A 17,426-nucleotide genomic window follows, 5' to 3' on the forward strand; every position below is an offset into this window, starting at 1 on the left:
GTGGTGAGCACTTCATTGTCATTCATTTCCCTACAGTTTGTTCTGGGAGAACACAGGCTCCTGTTAGCTTGAATTCCTCAGTTTCCCGCTGCCCCAGAGCTGGTAGCATGGCTCAGAGGGGAGGAAGGGCTATTCAGAGGGTGCTGCTGTGTCCCCAAGGATGCTGGAGCCAGCATGACACCTTTGGGAGGCAGTGGGTTCTGAGAGGCTGGGCTGAGCAGAGCCAGGCTTCACATCCACTCCCCACGCAGGGTGAGACAGCGATGGCAGTGGGAGGAAGGCCAGTCCCGCTCAGATTTGCTGCCAGTCTCATGGCTGCAGGGTGATTTTGTGGGCTGGAGAGCTGTGTTTTTCTGCCCAAGTAGGGAAAAAAAATTAAAATAAGGGAAAACTGGTTTTGATAAAGAGTTTTGTTGTGAGCGAAATCCCCTCGAGGCTTCGAGTGGGAGCTGCCTGAGGCTATCCTGATTGCAAGCCTTCCCATGCAATTCCAGATAAACAATGTGAATGATAAAACCATGAGCATGCAGGACAGTGTTTGTCTCGGTTTGATTATCTGCCAGTGCAGGGGGATTTTAGCTGAAGCCAGGCAGGAGCTGCTGGTGCGGAGGTTCCACTCCAGAGCTGGGTCTGGATGCCCGTGACCGTGTGCCAGGGCACACGTGGGACCAGGTGAAGCCGTGGGAGGAAGATGTCTGGGGGGTGTGTAGGCTGGGAAGCTCTGTCTGCTTGCCCAAAAATTAGGAGAAATGGGGCTTGCCCTGGAAAACGGGACAGGGCCAAGGTCCCTCCTGTGCCCCCTGGCACCCCGGGGCTTGTGCACGCTCGGGGATGCAGCCCGGGCATCCCATCGCTCCGATGTGCCGAGCTGGCAGCAGCATCTCACGCCTTCCCTATTTTTAACTCAGCTGCAATGATTTTTGCTTTTTTTTTTTTTTTTTTTTTTTTCCCTTTTTTTTTTCCTTTTTCTTTTTGCAGTGACAAATCTGTGATTTCTCCTGTTCCCTACAAAACGCATTGGTCTGACCTGCCACTCCAGAAGGTGAATGACAGGCAGTTTTATTTAGCCCTAGAGATGGGAACATTTAAAAAAAAGTTCTTCTGTTATATTTGTTTTCATTCCTAATGGCAGGAGGCAGGGAAAGGACAGTTCTGAAAGGTTTTTTAACAAATTTCTAAGTCGTGCCCCATCACCCTGGGGCTGCTGATTAGATCCAGATTGTTTTTCGCACTACTTAGGGAGGGGTGTAGTCTGTTCTGGGAGCTGCACACATGGGTCCATTACACATCTGAAAATCCCAGGTACAGGTGATGGGAAAGCCCTTTTTATTGGGTTTATTGGCTATTATATCCCTGCAGGGAGTTTTCCTTGGCATATCGAGGCAGGACCCCTGTGCAGAAGGCTGTGCCCCAGGGGCCTGGCAAGCTCAGCCCCCTGCCCATCAGTGGGCACATGGGAGGGAGGCATTGCCCCTGCTGCCCCCAAATCCCTCCTGTCCCAGCCAGGGGGGAAGCAGTGGGTAGCTGCCAGAGCATCACCAGCCTCCTGGCTGCTCTTGGTCCGTGTGAGAACATGTCTGTATGCTCCTCCCTAGAAAGCCTGCCCCACTTTTGGGTCAGTATTTTGCTTTTCAATAGATTTTGAGGGGTGGTACCAAGCAGGTATCTGCTGTGATGGTTCCAGTGGAGGGACCCCTGTGCCATGTCCCCCAAAAAGCTTTGGGGTTATAGATACCATGTGAATGTAATGCAGGTTTTTTAGGATTGCATTTTCGCTCTTCATAACCACACTGTAGATTTCTGTTCTGTTGACAAATCCAACCGGGTGACACAATTTGTGGCTTTGTGGGGTGCAGTTTTGGCTTTGTTGTGTGTTGCTGCTCCTGGATTCAATCTGGGTTTTTAATCCTATACCTTTTTTCAAAATCACATCTCAGCAGCAACTTTTCTCTTGCCTCCGATCCATTTTCAAACAAAAAATGACAAAGCCTGCATTTATTTGGGGAGGGGACAGGAGTTCAGCATGGATTAGTGGGATGCTTGCACTGTAACATGGTCTGGCTTGATACTTCTGCTTAGTCTGATGAGAGGAGTGATGCTAAAGGATGAACTCTCCCAGTGATTTCTCTGCAATGCTTTTTATTTCATCAAGAGAAAATGGAGGCTGGACTCAGTTCTTTCAGTGTTAATAATGTCCATCAGAACGAAATGCCCTTTATTTAAGCTGCAGTAGTAATTAGAGCCTTGGTGGTGTTAAGTAGCCATAGAGTCTGGCTCTGAGGAATGTTCCTTGTACCTCATTAAATTTGGAATTACTGCTTAAAAGGCCAGAAATAAATATTCTGTTTATATTTTGGGGATAGTAAATCTAAATGGATGCTGTGTTTGCACATCCTCATCTCTGCTCGTTCCTGCTGAAGCGAGCAAGGCACTGCTCCAGTAGGCTTAGGCAGCAATCAGTGTCTGCAAAACAGCCTAACCCCAAACCCAACCCTGGTTTCATTGATCAAGTGCAGGAAAATGATCTGCTGTATTACATCTAATTATAAAACATCAATATCAGATGCTAAATGCACTTACTTTTCCAGAGACGCTATGTTGGTAGTTCACAGCTTGCAGTCTCCTCTATGAGAAGCTTTGTCAGTGAGCTGGGTGTGGGGAGATGGCTGCAGAGGGAGATGCCAGAGGTCAGGTCCTTTCAGCTCTTCCAGGTGACTGGCTCCTAAATACTCCTTACGAGCTGAATCGCTTCATGTTTTCCTTCTGTCTTGCCTGGGGCTGTTGACAAAGGTGCGTCCTCTGCCCCCTCCCTTGGCTTGTGCTCCAGTGCCCGTGGAGTGGCTGGAGCTACTGCTGGACACCAGTGGCCAGATGGGTCCTTTCCAAGGGCGCTGGCCCTGCGGGGATCTCAGAGGCACAGCACAGCTTGGCTGCCAGGGGAGAGGGCGGTGGGTTCCTTGGTGGGACATGGGCACTGCTCTTCCCGCTGTCTGTCAGCGTTTGCTGATTCTCCCCCATGGTGGCAACCCCAGTAGCTATTTGGGTGGAGTTTGCACTGGTGCTTAACCCAAAGCCTCGGGCTGCTGCTCTCAAACCTCTGACACCCACCATGCCAGGAGGTGCGGATATGGGAGAGCCAGGATCTGGGGAATAGGGGTCTGTTTGGCGTCTCCGCAGCGGTGCTGCTCAGACCCTCGTGCGCGGCTGCGGATGCCGCAGGTGCCGTCAGTGCCGGAGTGGAGCTGGTGGTGAGCAGGGAGAGGAGGAGCAGAGCTCCTCAGGTGGGTCAGGCTCTGCACCTGGTCACAGGTCCTGGCAGTAGTGTCCTCGTCAGTGGCCATAGCATGGGGCTAATTATGTGCCATCGCACACAATGGGGGAAAATCTCTCCTGACATCCTTTGTGGTGTGATCCAGCCTGGAGCTGGATCTGATGAGTCTCCTGCCGGTGTGCAGAGGGGGACCAGCCGTGTTGCTGGGTGTGAGAGCATCAGCACCAGCCTGGCTGTTCCTCTCGAGCCGTGGGGCTCGATTCCGGTGTTCTGTGGGGTTGCCTACTGCACCTGCTCCCGGCAGGAAGGAGTCTCAGACTGCTTCCTTATTTCCCATGGGCTAAATAAGCAGCTTGCTAAATGATAATGGCTTTCCCTCATTGCTGATGCGTACTTCATTTGACCTGGCCCCTACTTGGAAATTTTCACTGTTGCCCAAGTGCAGCTGGAGCGTTCTTATTTAATTTGCATGAATTCTGTATCACCCGCAATATAATTCAAACCATAAGAATTAAATGCTGGTGAGATCTCCTAATAGGCAGCATCAGTTCTATTGCAGATGCTGGAGCCTGTGATTGAGTGGCCCATGGAGAACAGGACTGAGGATACAGAAGGACCAGGAGAAGCAGTCTTACAAGCTCTACCCTCCCCACCAGGGAGGCACAGTGGATTTTTGGGAACAATTTGCCATTTCTGTGGTCCCCAGTGGCGCCTGCAGCACAGAGGGAAAGTCAGGAGACTGGTGCTCCGGGTGGAGATGTGCAGCTTGATGCAGAGGATGAGGAGCCATCGCATGTTTCTGGAGGATTTTGTGACACCTAAAAGGAGAGATGCACATTGCAGCCTTGGAGAAAGGTCCGCTTTGTTTTCTAATAATAAAGGGTGACATGCAAGCTTTATTAACAAGGCATGTAGGGGAAAAAAAAGGCTCAAGGGATAACCCTGAAAAAGTGGTGCTAAATGTGTCATTTTTATGAAGCTGAGTTTGTGAAGGGTCCCTACATGCTTTGGCAGGAGGTTGCAGCAGGTTTACAATAATTTGTGGAAAGATAGAAATGTTTTCACCCTGAAGTGAGAAGAAGGGCAAAAAACCCTGTATTGAGATGCTTCAGAGCCGTCTTCTGAGGCAGAGGCTGGCGGATGGATGGATACCTGTCACTTTGGGTTGGGAGAGATGGGCCCAGCTCTGAACAACCATGGACTTTGCTGGGGGCTGGCTGATGTGTGGACTGAGGAATCAAACCCTTTATCAAGAGCCTGGATCCACATGCAGTAGAGAAAGCTGGATTTTCACCTCTGTGGAGTTTGCTTTGAAAAAAATCCCACATCTGAAATAGCTGAAAAGAGGGAAGAGTGATGAAGAACCAGATGCCAGGCATCTGCCCTGAGGTGAGCAGGCTACGGGGACATGGCTGTGCTGATCCCAGCCTGCTGGCATGGCCCAGGACACATCCCTTCCACCCTGGGGACTGACCCCAGCCAGCACCCTCTATTTCTCCAGCAGTCTGCAGTGCTGGTTGTGCCCGGAGTTGCTGCAGCCCGCTGACCTTTCTGCTGGCACTTGCATTAGTTCCTCTTAAACTGCCTTTAGATCCACCAGAGTTTATTTCTGTTTCTAAGGCAGAGAGTGAGCAGTCGTTAGAGCAGTGCCCTGTTGCTAACAGACCTTTTGCTGTCGGGGAAGTCACCCCATCGATATCCAGGTCAAGAAGAGTTGTACTGACGTTTGTACATCCTTTTTTTAAAATTTAATGGAATTGGCAGTCCTCAACCAAAAGCAACCGCAAGGGGGAAAAAAAAGTTTAATATTTCCCTCCTGATTGCTTGATTTGGAATGTGTCTGTTGTTATATTTATATTTGTGTTGCTAAGGCAGCGGTTGAAAGCATTTTTCAAATTAGGCACTGGTAAGTTGTATGCCGAGCCAGGGCTCCTTTTGATGGCATTGACACCAACACATCTGCATCTGGAAAGCAAATCCCGAGCCCAGAGGACAGCAGGGTTTCTCTCCTCCAAGAGAAATGCAGGCTGAGGCTACAGACTTTATGCAAGGTGTTATTCAGCGTTTCCCGATGTCTGGAATGCACTGTTTATTCATGGCACAGAGGCTGTGGGGCTGAGCGTGACAAGTGTGAACATCCTTTCTTCACATTACAGCGAGCAGGAGTTGGCAGCATGTTTGGGAGGTCCTTGCTGCGCCTGGCTCTGAACACGGAAAGGAGAGGCTGGACTTGGGGCTGGGCTCCCCTTTGATTTCTATAGGAGCAATGCTGATTAGTGAGAAAGTGACAGTTCATTTGCTTTTGCCAAAATAATGAAGAAGATGTGGGCCAGCCTCTCAATGATGCACTTGATGAAGAGCACACTTTCAATGGTGCCAGCCAGCCTTACCTTTTCCCTCTTTTTTGTTCTTTGACTTTGTTCTTTGGGTCTCATTAAGAGAGGGAGCGGATCCTTTCCCAATTAAAATGTTGACATGTTGAAGACACTCTCCTTTCCCGTCATTTTGCCGCTGTTTGTAAATGATTGCACCTTGCAGGATGAACTAGAATTAAATCAAGTGAACTTTGATTGAATAATGCAAGCTGTAAAGCAGCCCTTCTCCATGAAAAATCTGATTTCTTTTTTATTTTTCTGTTTTGATCCCCTAGTCTGCATGGAGATAACCTTGACAGATAATCCCATGGCAAAGTAAAGAAACTGGGCTGGAGGGAGTGTGCCAGTGCGGGAAGGATGGGCAGCCTGCCCTTGTGCCAGTGTGGGCAGCACAGGCAGCTCTCACCTCCGAGGGTGCAGACCCAGGGAAGAGGATTTCCCATCCCTGTGGCCGTGTCACTCCTTGTTTTGTCTGAAGTCTGGAAGTAATTATCATTACTTGTGCTGTGTCCAGCAGTGGGGGAATTCAAAGCCTGGGAACGGATGCTGTGTCCAGCCCCTCAGGAACCCTCTTCTCCATGCGGATGGGGGGGTTTCATCAGTGGCGTGGTGCAGAGCGTCCTGAGGAGGGGGGACACGTGGAGCAGGGAGTACACAGGAAGGACGTTACTTCAGTCCATCAAACATAAATCCCAGGGAATTTGCTCATCGGTGAATGAGTTGAGCCAGGATATGGTCTTTGTTTTTGGTTTGAAATCAACAGCAAAGCTCCCAATGATGTTGGTCTGAGGAGGATTTGGTGGCAGGTCTGTATCTGGGCTGTGGTGCGGTGCACATGTGTCATCTCCTCAGCCTGTGGGATTTTGGTGGCACTGGTCAGTCTTTCCCTGTGGATGACCTTGGGTATTCCTTGGCCCCTGAAGCCTGGGCGATGCAGTGTCCATGCTCTGAGTGTTCTAAAGCTCTTCACTGTACCTGTATGTATTGAAATTGGCTGTCTGCATCCTCTCACCCAGCTGGTCCTCTCCTGGTTTTCCTGGGGCTGAACTGTGCACATGCAGGGATGGAGATGATGGAGGTGGTGGTGGGTGCAGGGGGTCTCCCTGCTGCTGGGGATGCAGGGATTGATCCAGCTGAGGCTCTGGGCTTCTGGGAGCCCCTTCCCCTGTCTGCCAGTGCTGGGTGATAGAGGAGGCTCCCCCCTGTGCAAGGATTGTGCCAAAACTGGCTGCAATCCCTTCTGCCCCCTATTGCTTGGCTTCTCTCAGCTCATTTGGGGTCTGCTGTGAGGCTGCTTGGGGGGGAATGCTGTGGGGTGGCATCCACCCCCTTGGGATGGCAGCCCCAGGAGTGACGGACAAACATAGGATCAGGTATTTTCTGTGGTATTTAGGTTCTTGGGTATCATATGCTTTGAAAATATGTGTGTCTGTTTGCTCCTGAGCTCTGAGCATCAAAGTCGTCCAGCAGGACCGCAAATGCAGGAACTGCAGGGACCAGTAGTTTGTGCAGTAAATCTCCTGCGTGACTCTCCAGCAGTAATTACTGTGTGAAAGTAATAACCGAGCTGTGCTGAGTGCTAGGCCAACTCCCCCGGCTCGCTGCTCCTCGCATGTTCCTCTCTGGGAGGTTCCTGTTTGGTAAATTAGATATTGTGCTGTATTTCAGAAAAGGTTACACTTAACCAGTGCTGCCTCTGCTTTATTATCTTGGCAGAGCCGTGTAACCTCGGCTGGGGTACGATTGGATTTCACATTCGGCTCTGCTGCAGTGGCCCCACTCCCTGCATCCTGCCATTGTGATTACGTTAGCAGCAGACTCTGCTTTCCTTTATTTATTGAGACATTAAAGATGCATGCATTTATTTTTACCATGTTCATAATTGCCATGAAAACAGGCCATAGTATCCCAGAGCGGTTCTTTGGGGCTGGGGCGAGGAGGAGCGTGGCAGAGAGGAGGCAGGACAGGGCTGTGGGGCAGGTGGATGTCCCCGGTTCTGTCGTGGGAGGATGCTGCTGTTTTGAGGAAGGGGAGCAGAGCAAAGACTGCTCTTTCTGCTGTTCAGGATTTAAGGAGCATCCCCAGGGCCAGGGATGGTGCTGGTGGGAGCCGAGGTGGGATCCCTGCAGATCTGGGGGGACTTTGGGTGGATGGACAGGTGGACTGGGGTGCCTGACTTGTACAAGGTCCGGCATCCTCAGGGCTCCCTGAAGTGCAGGAAGGATCCTAGCCAGGCTGTGCAGATCCCAGCAGGTTGAACCACTGTGGTTATCCATGCACCTCCCATCACATCCTACCATGCACCTGCCACTGCATCCCACTGCACAGCTCCTGCCACGTGCCCCATGATGGCTCCCTCCATGGTCTCGTGGCTTTCCCTCTGCTCTCTCCCCTACCTTCTGGTTGCTTTTTTGTGGTTCCTTACCTGCTGGCAGCACCAGAACCCTGGAGCTGTGTAATCTGAGGTTAAAAGCGTTTCAATTGCAGAGAGAGTTAGTGGGTTTTGCTTGCAAGTAGCAACTCCTTTGACTTTTCTCCCCTTCTTTTACTCGCTTCTAACTTTTAAGCATGTCACCCATTGTTTGCTTTTTTATTAATAACAGAGCCCACTGTCTCTGCAAATGAAATGATGTAAAACAAAGAAAAATGCCCGCATTAAATTCTCTGGCAGGGGATTACCTTGCTGGCATTTACATATCCATGCAATAAATATTTTAACATGTTAATTATACACTAATAAGAAAAATACCTTTTGAACTTTCAGTCAAATTGACACACACAGAACTGAGTCCATCAGGGAATTAGAAGCAATTAGTTTTGTAACAGAGCATAGTCACATTGTTTCTTGTCTGCAAATTGTTCTGTGGTCACCAGCCAGCCTCTTTTTTGGTGAAAGTTGGTGGAAAGACTGACAGGTGTGGGAGTTTTCCACGCCTGGCTCTGTCCTGCACACAGGGGCCTGTCCCATCATCGGGTGCTCCTTCCCTCTTGTGGGGTTTCATCCTGGCCCTGCAAACCTGACTCTTCCCAGTCATGGAGAAATCAGACTTGTAACCATCTCCGTTTTCTTTTCCTCCTTCCAGACTGAAAACTACTCCTTTGATTCCAACTACGTGAACAGCAGAGCTCATTTAATAAAAAGGTACGTAGGCTTGCTTGAAGGGCTTGGCTTGGCCCTGCCAGCTCCCAAGGGTTTAATGTTCTTCCATGCTGCATTATATACTACTTGCTTATTTTATTATGCAAAACTTTTCAAGAGTAATAATTTGATTTTAAAACAGTACTTACTTTCCATTAAGTCCCATTGCTCGTGGTTTGCAATAAAGGAAAGTCTTTTTTTCCTTCTCTTTGGCTTTTTCATGCTGGGAAGGTGCAGTAAGTGAGGTGGAGTGCTGTTACCCTGACAACTTTCAAATTCTGAGAGTTTATTCCATTTGAATGCACAGGAATAAAAGGATAGATTTGGGTGGTGAGATCTCCCTGCCATGTGAGGTGGGGAGAATTAAAAAAAAAAACAAGAAGTTGTTTGGGGGCAGGTAATTGGGTTGGATGCAGCTCACTGTTCTAGCTCACTGTTTCAGTTTGAATACTGAGGCAAACAGCACTTTGCTAGGCTGATTTCTTCCGTGGGTAAAAAGGAATCAATCAGTTCAACTGCAACCTGGCAGTTACCTTTGGGGGAATTGAACCCTTTGGGTGAAATATCGCTATCCTCAGAGCCTAGCAGTGGTGAGGGAATGTCTCTGGCACTTTCATGCCAGGGCTCCCCAGCTGAACCCCACTGGGCTGTGTTAGCCCAGAGGCGAGCATCGCCGTGGGGGCAGGAGGCACTGACACAGCACGATCAATACCGCTCACCAGGAGCTGCAGGGCTGCAGGGCCAGCTCCCTGTGCAGGATGAGGGTGCAGGACACGGCCAGCAGCTCCTTGCCCACATCCCTCCTCTCCCCAGGGCCCAGCCGAGGTGTGTGGGGAGCAAACCATGCCCGTGCCTGCGCCCATGCCAGTGCCCAGTGGGGCTGTGCGTGGTGGCTCTGCAGAAGCCACCGCTGAACCAAGGGTTTTACAGAGAGCAGAAGCTGGCCCTGAACTGTTGAGATCTGATCTGAGCAGTAAAAATATCCAATTATCTGCCTGGCTGAGATCCCATTTGTTTACATCTTAAAAACCTGAGCAGTAAGGGAGCTGCGAGCGCATTGTTTAAGCAGTGCGGGTTCAGGCAGCGAAGGGCAGGTGTATTTGCCTGCGTGGCTCGTGGTGTTTAACGATGCTAATGTGACTGGGAGAGTTGGCTGGCCTGTGCCACGCTGCTCCTCGCCAGAGGTCTTCAGGCACACTGAAAAAACCCCAAATCTATTAATCTTTCCTCATTCACGTCTAAGATAAAGGCAAACAGCGCTCCCGCCTGCCGCGGCGGGGCTTACTCCGAGGCTGTATTGTTTGGGAAATGCTGCTGCTGCCGGTTCCCCCAGACCTGCCCATCCTTTAGAGAAGTGTCAGCCATGGAAACATGTCGTGTGGCTGCTGCATTACGGTCTGGCTCACTGCGGGGAAGATAAATGCCTGGTAACATGGGTTGTCTGCGCATTATGAACAGCAGCTCCGTGTAGGACAGCGGTTCCCCTTGCTTTCTACCTTTGTCTTGTATCTTAAGTACAATGAGTGCCAGGAATGCTGTGCAGACATCTGAGAACAAAAAATATTTTCTGTAACATACCGTGGCATCATTTTCATCCTTTGCCTTTATGAAGATGTTGTAGCTCTACTATCTTTGGTGAGTGAATCTTCTCAAATCCAGCACTTAATTAATCTATTTGTACTTCTCCTGTGTTGTCTGCCTGCCTCTCTTGCTCATCCACACACACACAAATGAATTGTAGATTTGTAGTGCTTTCTTAACTTAAAAAACTTTGATGTCACCTGGAATCAAAGTCAGTGGCTTCAACAGGGACATCTTTATTTAAAAGGTAATGTTTGAAGGTTTACCAATTTATATGTATTTCAGAGCTCCCCCCTCATGTGCTTTTGCAGAGCATCAGATGGTAGGTGGTCTGCTTGGTTTCCCTGGAGACACAAAAGGGCTTTTCAAAGTAATGAAAATCTCCAGCTCTTTGGGGCTTTGAGGGCTGTGTCGTTCACTGACGTTTCACACCGGATCAACCAGTGAGAAAGTTTGGAGAAGTGGGTGCAGGTGGATCCTCCCAGTGAGCGCAGTTTTCCCATGCCAAGGCTGGGCGTGGAAGGAGCACAGGCTGTGCCACATGGGGCAGGTGCATCTCAAGGTGTCCCTGCCACTTGCAGCAGCCCAGTGTCCTGGGGCATGGCCCCTCTCAGGGTGTTGGGGAGTAGCAGAAGAGTCCCAAATGCAGCCAGAAATGCAGCTCTTCATAGAATCACAGAATGATTTGGGTTGGAAGGGACCTTACAGATCACCCAGTTCCAACCCCCTGCCATGGGCAGGGACACCTTCCACTATCCCAGGTTGCTCCAAGCCCTGTCCACCCTGGCCTGGAACACTTCCAGGGATCCAGGAGCAGCCTGTGCCAGGGCCTCTCCACCCTCACAGGGAAGAATTTCTTTCTAATATCTAAGTCTCATCTCTCGTCTTTCAGTTTAAAACCATCCCCCCTTGTCCTATCACTGTCTGTTTAAAAAGCCACTCTCTTTTTCGTATGTCCTATCACTATTTGCCCACGTAAAAAGTTACTCCTTTTTATAAGTCCCCTTTAGGAACTGGAAGGCGCTCTAAGGTCTTCCCAGAGCTTTGTCCAGGATGAACAGTCCCAGCTCTCTCAGCTTGTCTTCATAGGAGCTGTCCTTCTTCCATCCCTCTGGCCTGGGGGCTGCGTTCTGTGGGGTGTTGGGGGCTGTGTTCTGTGGGGTGTTGGGGCTGCTCAGCCCTTTGGGGGAAATCTGGCAGCAGCTCAGTCCTTGGGTCCTCCCAGCAGTGGCTGTGCTTGCAGGGGCTGTCAAGGATGTTTGACTGCATATCAGATTTCCTTAAAGCTGCATGAACTTGGACCCAGAATCACTGGTTTATTTTTAAAAATAAGAATGCATCATCATGATTAAAAGAAATTCCTGTTTCTGGGAAGACTTTTGTTTTTAAGGTTTAAGTGATTAGGATTTGGCTTATAACCTAAAAAAATGGGGTTTAGATCTTGTGTAACTTCATTATGAAGTAGTACAACTTGGGAGAGCCAAGTTGTAGAAGCAGCTCATTTAAAGTATATTTTTAAAAATTTTAATTCAAATCACGCTTCGCTCTGAGCTTCCACAAGACCCACGGCAGCCTGACTGTACCCACGGGCTGACCCCACACCCATGGGCAGGAGCAGGCTGTGGGGTGGTGCAGGCTGGACGCTGTGTTTCGGGGTGCAGAGGTGCCAGTCGGGGAGCATTCCCCCCACACTCCCTGCCCCAGCTCTCCGTGGCTGGGCAGCATCACTGGGTGCTGTGGAGGGCAGGGACCTCCCATCCCCGCAGGTCTCGCGGGGTGTCGGGGGCCACCTTGTCCCACCCAGTAAGTGACAGCTGTGTTTCCCCAGCAGCTCCACGTTCAAGGACTTGGAGGGGAACAGTCTGAAGGACAGTGGCCATGAGGAGAGTGACCAGACGGACAGCGAGCACGATGTGCAGCGGGGCCTCTACTGCGACACGGCCGTCAACGATGTGCTGAACACCAGCGTCCCCTCCATGGGCTCCCAGGGCCCTGAGCAAGGTGAGCCACTGCTGCACCCTGAGTGGTGCCCACTGCCCCCCGCGTGCCCCATCTGCTGGCTCTGGTGCTGCCCAGGTGGGTGTGCAGTGAGGATGCTCAGTGCTCGCTGGGGATAATGCCGTACATCGTCAGAGCGCTGCGTTGATATAAATTAATCTTCACGCCACGCCTGTCAGGTAAGCGAGCAGTTGGGGTTATCCTCTACTCACAGGCAGAAAACACAAGGCCCTGAGCATCTGCCTGACAGTGAGTGGGTGTTGGGATTAGGGCTCCCCTCCGGAGCGCTGGTGGTGTGTGTGTGTGTGTCCTTCCCGGCACTCCTGGCCCAGCTCCGGAGCTCCTACGCAGGCCCTGTCCAGGCAACTTGTCTCAAAGGTCAGCAGAGCATGTAGGCAATTAGTCAGGCATCCCACGAGGGATTAGCTCAGGCCACTGGGCGAGGGTTTGTGTCTTCTCTCCTGCATAGGTGGCAGGTTTCAGCTCTTACCGTCCCCACGTGCAGGGATGAAGCCCTGCTCTGGAATCAGACTGGTATTAGCTAGAGGAAGGAAGTCAGAGGAGTTCAGCTGAGCCCAAGTGTCGTTTGTACTTGGGCATGAATGTCGCTTTTAATGTCTGAGGGATGCAAACATCCTATGCAAACATCCTGTCTTTTTCAATTAAGGAGCCTGAGTGCGGCTTGGTGCTGCGGCGCAGGGGAGCCTCGGGGCACTTGGCTATATCTTGAGATAAGCTGTAGCTGAGGCTCAACTGGAAGCCCCACTGCTAAAAGACTTAAGGATATGAAAACAAAATGTTGTGATTATGAACTGGTCTTCAGCTGTTTAATTCAATTCATGGTAAACATCATTAAAAGCCTTTGTTTTGCTGTCATAAAAGAGTCAAACGGGGGAGAGAGAGTTCTTGCCATCTGCGCCTCCGAGTGTGGGATTTTTCTGGAGAGAATCTGATCGCTGTATTAATTCTCGATAGAGTCTGTTAAATGGCCGTAGTTAACCCTGTAAGACTCCACGAGGAGGGGAACACAGAGGTCACCTACACATTCCACGCTGCCAGCCACACTAATTGGAGAGGGATGGCATCTGCAGCGATAATGTATTTCCAGACAACCCTACTGTGGCCAAAGATGAAAAAAATTAAACATTTATATAACTGTACAGTGGCAGTTTAATTCTCCGCGGACCAGCACCGTGTCAGAGAATGCAGGCTGATAGCTATCATTTATTATTCTTCCATTACAAAGAAATGCTTTTTCATTTCGATCAGGAGAGGGTTTCCTAAGATGCATTTGTAGTAAGGGATGACTGCAGGAGCAAAAATGTTCATAATTGATTCCCATCCTGGTGAATGGTCTGAGCAACATCTGTTAATTTTTTGTCACATTTCTTCAGCAAAAAACCCAATCTCAATGGACTGAAGATAGGGTTTTACAGGGATTACATTCCTGATAAGTCTGCGTGCTGGCTCTGATAACAATGCAAATAAGTTAAAGAGGCTGAGCTGGAGGCAGAGCTCATCGGAGGAGTCAGATGGAAGTAAATATGGCTCAGTCCACTGTAGCATGAACTTCTCACTGCATGTACAATACACCCCAAAAATCAGGTGTGTTTCCAGAAAGTGACTTCTGAAAGCAACCTGTCTGTCTCCTGGTCCTGCTGTGGCCAAGGGGGTTGGTGCTCCTGGGTCTGGTTTATTTTTGGGAGGAAAGCAGCATGCCAGTGCTGCAGTGCCATCCAGCTGCACCTGCAGGCAGGTGTGCCACAATCAGCTCTCTTGTCCTGCGGGGCCCCCACTGTCTCGTGTGGAAGAGCTTGGGGTAACCCTGTGAGGTTATCGGGGTGTTGGTAGAGCAAGGAGAGGAGCAGCACAGGTGGGGAAGTTAGTGGTTACTGTCACAGAAGCTGGATGAAAGGTTAAAGAGAGTGTTGCCTGAGCTGATTTGTCAAACAGGTACTGCAGAAAGTAATCAGGAAAATCAAAATGCTGAGGTGATAGTGATAACAGCAGTTCCCACATGATTAAAGTGATCATTTTGGCTTGGTAATTTTTAGCGGATTTTGGGGCAGAGTGGCAGGGTGGGGAGGAAACACAAGAAATTCAATGACAAGGATGTGCAGGACTGTTGGCTGACTACTGCTCCAAACACACAGTCCTTGTCTGAAGAGCAGCCTGGCAGCTCATGTACCCATGCTTTGCTTTTGCTTGTTGTCCCTGCCCAAACTGCCTCTCATGTAATCCAGAGAAATGGGGTGGGGGACTTGTTGTCAGAGTTTGCTTGTTGATGGTAATGATCTCCTGTCTGGGAGCCTGGCGTGGTTCCCCCGTTGCCAGTCTCTGCTGGTCTTGGACCTCAGCTGGTGACACCATGAGTCCTTCATGAGTGGCCAGCTCTCAGACTTTATCCCAATAATTTGTGAGTCTTTATCTGCTCAGTGGGTAACCCAGGATCTGCCAAGGTAGACTCTGGTTGGCAGAAATCCTTGTAGCTGGATAGCAGAGCATGATCCCTCTCTGGTGGCTCAGGGTGGTCAGTGTGGACCTGTCTGGCCAGTCTTTGCCTACTGAGATGCTAGATTTCCTGCAGAGGGAGGTAGGCTTGGATGGGTCCAAGCTCCTTTGGCTTCTTAAACCAGTGTGTGAGCTGGCACCAGTGCTGAGTACTTGGGTGTGGAAGCCCCAGGGAGCTGCTGGTGTTTCGCTTTCCTGGTGCCACTCTTGGGTGGGAGTGACACCAGCTGCCAGTCCTGCTGGCAGGAGCCCTTTCTCCTCCTTTGGAAATGACCTAGATTTCTAGAAAAATGGCAAACCATAGTGTGGGGAGTGTTGAGCTTTAGTGGGTAGCAGCAGGTCATCAGAAATACTGCCTGGAGCTCAGCCACATTGCGTATTTTGGGAGCAGGACTTCTGCCCAGTCCCTCTTTACCTCAGGATCTTAATTATTGATTATAAATTCATCTGATGAAAAGATGGCTTTAATTGCTCTAATATGTACCCAATTTGGAGTTCATTATCGCCCAGGATTGTTTTCCTTCCCTTGCTAATTGACACCAAATGGGATGCAGAGGAAGGCGGGCACTGGTGCCGTTCCACTTTCCACAATTGCCTGGCTGCTGTTAATTGTTTGTTTATCTGTGGAGGTGTAAAGCGCTGCTGGAAGTTTATCTGTACTCTCTTCCTAACGACGTCCTCAGCTGAACTTCCAAACGGATTTGTTTGAGAGAGGGGCGCTTTCAGCGGCTCTTGGATCTCAGCGATGTTTTGGGATGGCTGGAGAAGTCTGCTGGAGGATGGGGGTAAATCCTGGGGTCCTCTTCGTGTCTTGGCCTATTTCACTGCAAGATGTGGTGGGTTTTCTCTGTATCCTGGTGACTCGAAGTCCAGCACTGGAGGAAACCCTGATTTCCAGGAGGAGCTGAAGCGTGCGGGGCTGCGGGGCAGGGACCCGCCGGACACGGCCCCTGTGGACGGCGTGGGGGATGGCAGCACTGTGGGCTCGAAGCTCCTGACGCCTGTTCCTCCCAGCAACACGGGGAAATCTCAGCGTGAAATGTTTCCCAACACTGCAGACTGTGGTGGTGGTTTTCCCGGGAAATGGCAGCACGGACCAGATGTTTCACAGGGTAATTGAAAATTCCATTTTATCAGAAAGCATTTGCTGTCAAAAAGTTTTATCTTTACTTCAACAAAGAGGTTGATTAGATCCCTCAGGACCTGAATTAGCATCTTTGAGGCTAGGTACTCTGTTTTGTGATTCAGGTAGTTATTCCTCCCTTGGTTTTGCTCATACTGGTGCTTTTTTCTTTAAATCCCTTTGCCCTCTTCCAAACATAGTGTTTGTGCAGGTTTGGCTTGTTTTCTTTGTGTGGATGTGCACCAGCACCTAGATTTGCTTAAATGTATTCTACTGCCTTTTTCACCTTGCCTTGAGCGAGAGCCATTCTCGTACTCTGTAAGTCATAGGAGCTCTTTCCAGCATAGAAATCAGAAAGGCAGTATTTCAAATATAAGTTTTTAATGTTAGAAGCAACAGATTTCACACTTATCTTAATTCCCAGTGCTGGCCAGTATTTTAACCATCAATTGTAGAAAGAAAATCATTGGTCCAATGAAGCAGTGATTCACTGTTTAAGATAAAAATAAAAATAGAAAATACGAAAATAATAAGCACACACTAATCATAAAAATGGCAGTGTTAGAAATAGTCACCACAGCCATAAAATAGTGAAAAAGCTTTAAAATCAAAATGAGAGGGTTTTAAGCAATGTCAGTAATGGATCTCTACAGAGAATTGCTTCTAAAAGCATCACTTCCACTTTTCTGGTGCCAGATCAGCAGTAAAGGTTCATGTGAAATGTCATCTGGAAAGACCTGATCCTGCATACATTTCCACATCTGTGTAACTTTGCTCACAGGGGAGATTTAACTGTGTCTGAGTCCCATAAACTCCAGCAAGATGAAGGGTTCTTTGAATAGAAATGGGTTATATTTAAATAGTTATGTTAAGTCTTCCTTATACTATCACACAGTATAGAAATAAGATTTGGATGTAAAGGAGAAATGGGCCCATGATATTCACTGGAACTTCTCTTGCTGGTTGCATTCCAAATTATTCAGATGTATCATCATTTAGGGGATCAGGTTTTACCTAGAGTATTCCAATTGGTTCTTATGCTCATCTCCATAGTATCTGGGTGTATTTCAGTTGTGAATTGAGAACATGACTAATGGTATTAACTGGAGGCAAACACAGGTGTTAGAAGCTGTTGATTTTTTTAAGCTGATTTCCAGCAGTCGTTCTACCTACAACCCCCTTTTACTCTGCAGAAAAGCCTTTCTGTAGGGCTGCAGGTACCTGAAGACCTAAGTGACATGTTCTAGGGCTTTGGAGGCTTCATTTCTCTGGAAGTTTCTACAAATTAATAAAAGTGCCTACTTTCTTGTATTCATATATGCAGCACAAGACATAAAGTATAGCATTCATATGTGAGTGACAGCACATCCCTTAAGATGGATAAATGCTGTAAGCTTTCTTTATAGGGCAGTGTCAATTACTACAGCT

General features: G+C 49.2%; 1 protein-coding gene across 1 annotated transcript in view; it reads left to right on the forward strand.

The window, feature by feature from the left end:
• Positions 1-17,426, forward strand: part of PCDH19 (protocadherin 19) — a 58,482-nt gene that overhangs the window by 17,913 nt on the left and 23,143 nt on the right. The window contains exons 3-4 of the mRNA XM_069015021.1: positions 8,730-8,788; positions 12,198-12,367. Coding sequence (XP_068871122.1) covers positions 8,730-8,788; positions 12,198-12,367 — 229 coding nt within the window. The remainder of the gene's footprint in view (positions 1-8,729; positions 8,789-12,197; positions 12,368-17,426) is intronic.

Source organism: Aphelocoma coerulescens, chromosome 4A, assembly GCF_041296385.1.
Source record: "Aphelocoma coerulescens isolate FSJ_1873_10779 chromosome 4A, UR_Acoe_1.0, whole genome shotgun sequence".
Classification (NCBI taxonomy): Eukaryota; Metazoa; Chordata; class Aves; order Passeriformes; family Corvidae; genus Aphelocoma; species Aphelocoma coerulescens.